Source organism: Daphnia magna, linkage group LG2, assembly GCF_020631705.1.
Source record: "Daphnia magna isolate NIES linkage group LG2, ASM2063170v1.1, whole genome shotgun sequence".
Taxonomy (NCBI): domain Eukaryota; kingdom Metazoa; phylum Arthropoda; class Branchiopoda; order Diplostraca; family Daphniidae; genus Daphnia; species Daphnia magna.
The window spans coordinates 17,373,966-17,378,443 of record NC_059183.1 but is presented as its reverse complement, the minus strand read 5'-3'; the positions used below and the strand labels follow the sequence as shown (position 1 = coordinate 17,378,443).

Below are 4,478 nucleotides of genomic sequence, written 5' to 3'. Positions count from 1 at the left end.
TAGTGTTCAGACGACTCACGCCACAACCCGATGCTACGAAAAAAAAAGGAATCGACTAAAAATTATATAAGAAGAACGGAAGAAAAAAAAAAGAGAGAAGAACCTGGAAGAAGTAAGAAAGAGAATAAGAAAACACAGCGAAGAAGAATTCAAAAAAGAAAGAAAAGGAGGACGTTGGATGGCCAATTTTAGCCAGAGGTAAAGAAGGGGGAGAAGAAAAAAGAATTAAGAACTACAGTAAAGATAGCGAGTAGACAAGAGAACAAATGAAAGAAAGAAAGTTGGCACACTCGTATCGTACGAGAGCCCAAAACTATAAGCGCGCGCGCTTAATGTGCTCTTCGGATACCATGAAAGGAGGCCTGGTGCGCTCCCATCACCCCACACGCCCAATGTACCGTACGTTTGCTGCAGGTCGTCGTGGCGCCTTGTGTGAGCGCTACACGTAGAACGAAATAAGAGAGAGAGAAAAGCAAATACCTGTGCCCGAAACAGACGGCAAGAGAGAGACGAAGAGAAGAAAAAGGGGGGCATATGAATTCTTTCTTTCTCTTCTTCCTTTTTTTTTTTTTCTTCTTCATTCCTTTTCGGCCTTTCTCTTCTTCTTTTTTTTCTTTTCTTTATCAAAACATATTTTCTCTTCCACGTTGAATATCGGTTCGGTCTTTCGTTTCTCTTTTTTTTTTTTTTACCTTCGCCTCTGGAGTAGGCAGATAGCCCTGAGGCCTCTCACCTTTCTCTCTTCTTGCTTCGTTCGACTTCCTTCTTTTTGTTTTTCTCAACAGGTGTTTACGATATTACCATTTTCTTATCCGCATTTGGCCTAACGACAAACATAGAGCCAGACCACAAAACAAAAAACACGTGCTAAGAGAAAAGAAGCAAAAGGATCTCATCCGAAAAAAGAATTGACAATTCCACGATGACAGTCGGAATAAATCACGTAGGGAAAATTATCGCATGCCGATAGCTTTCTTGGCACCGTATCCCATACTGGATGCCATCAGCCAACATTTCTCCTTCTACTTTCTTTCTCTCCATCTTGCCCTCCTTTGACCAACCATAAATCGACAGCAAGAAATGAATTAGGGTTCATTTTTTTTTAACAAAACAGTGTGTGCTTTTATTCTAAAAATGTTCTGGCATCCATTTAAAAGCGGACAGCAAAAATGACGTCCTACATGATCAAGCACCAAGTGAAGTGAATGGATTAGACGTAGGCAAATACTGAAAATCTCATTATACTGTTAGCTGAAGAAACATCTCAATTACAGACGTGAGTTGCAGTTCTTTTGAAGCAAACAGACAAGTACTTAGGCCGACTATTTACTCAAAGAAAAACGAGTTTGAAGAGATTGAATTCCACGCAAAACTTTAAACGATGTATATAGGGTCTTGCCTCTCCTGTTTCCCCTCGTTCTTTCTTATCCGATCAGAAAACGATTGACTGGCTTACGTGGTTCGTGAATGCTATCCTCTAAATGTTCTTTTGGGCATTGAGCGATGCCAAACAATAGCTGCTAAAAGCGACAGAGAGAAAGGACGAGCCAATATAAATACTGTTGTCTTGTTACACAACGTCTCGCAACTGCATCGTGCAGGAAGGCAATAAAAGAAAAAGAGAGCTCGAATCTGTCAAGTTATATAGATCCAATAAAAACGAATAATAAAAAGGCAAATTAATTCAATAACATTAACTACTTTTGGGACAATATATACTTGAATGATAAATATTGTAAAAAAATTTAGTTTTGTCGTGTATTGCTATTATAAACGTGCGTGTGTCAGGCGTGAAACGACCTGCGCACGACACAGTGTGTAGGAGTTAGTTACCGACTCGTTCATTCAAATTTAGCCTCTCAGCTGAATTGCGCAGTTCGTAAAATTAAAATTGGTAATGAATCGATCGTTTTTTTTTTCTTTCTTGTTCAGGATTGTTCAGGACGCCCACTCTTTCTTATTTCTTTTGATAAGTGAGTGAAGTTGGCCTGCTACTTCATCATCGTTCTGCTGAACAAGTACGACCGCACGGTGGGTGGTGGCTTCAAGCCAGATGGCTGTAACACACTGGACTAACTTTGGAATACGCAAACGATAAGAATGGATGAGGTGCGTCTTATTTATCCGACAATGCCAATCGAGATGCAGGGAAAGCCCCTGCGGAAATTTCATGCATATTTAAAATAGCACTTTGATTTCCTGGAACTGTTGGCGATATCGCGGAACATTGCCGAATCGCAGATGTTGGGGTGAAATCACGAACACACCAGTAATGGATTTCAAGCGAATTTTAAAATTAAAAAAGAAAACAAATGAATACCAAATTGTAAATGTAATTTTTGTTTTAAGAGCATTCTCTTCCCTATTGTTTAATGGTGAAAACACTGGCCCATTTCCTGCTCGATTGGATCCGATGATTGGCCGTTTAATAACTTGCTAATGATTAAGGAAAGAACTGATCGAGCATTATCAGGTGCGCGCCACTTCCACATTACTATTAACTATGAATTCATCCTTGGTTGGTTATTACGCCACCATAATCCGATTACGAGAGAGGGGAAAAGAACAATCGTACCACGAACTGAAAGGGCTGCAAGCGATTGCTGTTTAGCATGAATAAAGCGAATGTAAGTGCACCTGTCAATTACGGGATTAAACGTGGATCTCCTAATCGTTGCGAGGGTTGGCAAAACTACCCATGGGACATACCCCGACGAACTGCTTTGACCCGGAGTTGGAAGGTCTTCTCATTCAAAACGTTTCCCATTGGCCTTGCTTAATTGATGAGGATGGGTAGGTCCAGGATCTTTTTTGTATTTAAGACACAGCACCTGATCAGATGATGAATCATTTCAACTGACGATCTCTCACAGGTTCTATCAACATGTCACCACTCGGCAGTTCCCGTCTGGTAAGTTTTATTATTCTTTATTTTTTTTATATTTTTAATTGTGGCCAGTCGTCCGACATCTGTTATCGATTAGTGTATTCTTTATCGCTTTATTGAAGCGCTTGTCATCTCTATGGAAAGTGTGGTTATGTGAATGCCTGTTTATGTTTTCTTTCATGCCAGATGGCCAAATGTTGGCTAACATTAGCTGTGTGCATCGCTGCATTCTGGTGCCATCCGGTGCCTGATAGTAGCAACACTGCAACCACAGGTGCCTCGCGTCCTTCTTTGAAAGTGGAAGAACTGGAACAATTGAATGAATTCGCCGACAGCGACTATCCCGATATGATGACCGATTTCCTCCGCTTGAGCACAGCAATGCCGACCGTGGCGGCATCTACCAAGAGTTTCTTAGTCAACACGCCATCGACTTCGACTCTACCGCCATCGACGTCAGCCAAGACTACTACGAAGCCTTCCATCGTAAACAACGTATCCGCAACTTCTGGCGTGGCCACCGCCAAGTTCATCCCGACCGTGACAACGACAACTACTAGGAAACCTACGACAGCTATTAACACGACTCCCGCAATAATCGAAGAGACGACAACAATTCTTCCTCGAGTCCAAAAAGAGCAAACATCGGCTCCTGTTATTGCTACTCCAGTGGCTTCCGTTGAAAAATTACAAGCCATAAACAAACCGGCCGGGTTAAACGAGATTGAAACATCGCAAAAGACAGATATGCAAACAAAGCCTACGGCTGTTGTCACTCAAACGACGGCCAATCCCAGCTCGGCTACGATGCAACAAAAACCGATTCCTAGTCCGGCCGCTACTTTGGTGCAACAGACCGCCACCAGTCCAGCACCTTTTAATGAACAGTGGCAGCCAAACTTTACAGGATTGGGCCAACAGCAAGCACCATCAGCTATCCCGCCGGCCGTGGTATTTAATCAACCACAGCAACAGCAGATGGCGGTTGGCGGTGCCACTGCAATCCAGCAAACAACTAATCAGGTGCAAACAGCCGCGAGCAATTGGCCACGCCAGCAAGTCCAGGTACCGAATTTCGCCCCAATGGCAGTGCCCAACGTGCAGCAACATCAACCTATGATGCAACATCCAGCCATGGTCCAGCAAATGGTGCGCAATCCTGCCTTCCAACAGCAGCAACAGTTCCAGACGATGTACCAAAATCGAGTTCCGGCCACAGCTCAGGCATCGACCAATGCGAAACAAAAAGTTAAACCGTCGTCTACCATCTTGACTCCGCTCGCTAATCCGATGATGGGCAGCAATAGGCGGCCCGTGTATTTTGTAGGAGGTAATGGCGCTCCCGCTAATTTGCTCCCGCTCTCTGCTTGGCCACAGTTGATGTCCAACGGCGTTCAAACGTCCCCGCCAGTAGCGACCGCGTCGGTCTAGTTCCAGTACCGTCCTGCGTCGTGTAAAAAAAAAAAGAACGAACTTTTAAATCTCAAATCTCATCTGTTTCATTTCCTCAATTCTTATTTTCTCGTCGTGACTATGACTAAATACACCAAATAATGGCTGGCCTTTATTTATAAAAAAAACAAAAAACAAA

At 43.1% G+C, this 4,478-nt stretch overlaps 1 protein-coding gene across 1 annotated transcript; it reads left to right on the top strand.

Annotated features, from left to right (window-relative positions):
- Positions 1-2,816: 2,816 nt before the first annotated feature.
- On the top strand, positions 2,817-4,478 carry LOC116917208 (mucin-5AC). The gene is made up of 2 exons (XM_032922584.2): positions 2,817-2,911; positions 3,074-4,478. Exons 1-2 carry the CDS (start codon positions 2,885-2,887, stop codon positions 4,316-4,318), a joined length of 1,272 nt encoding a protein of 423 aa, XP_032778475.2. The 5' UTR covers positions 2,817-2,884; the 3' UTR covers positions 4,319-4,478.

Bases quoted from the DNA above. Each gene is read 5' to 3' on its own strand.
- LOC116917208 (XM_032922584.2), top strand. From the start codon at position 2,885: ATGTCACCACTCGGCAGTTCCCGTCTG. The intron at 2,912-3,073 runs GTAAGTTTTATT...CTTTCATGCCAG, and splicing joins CACTCGGCAGTTCCCGTCTG to ATGGCCAAATGTTGGCTAAC.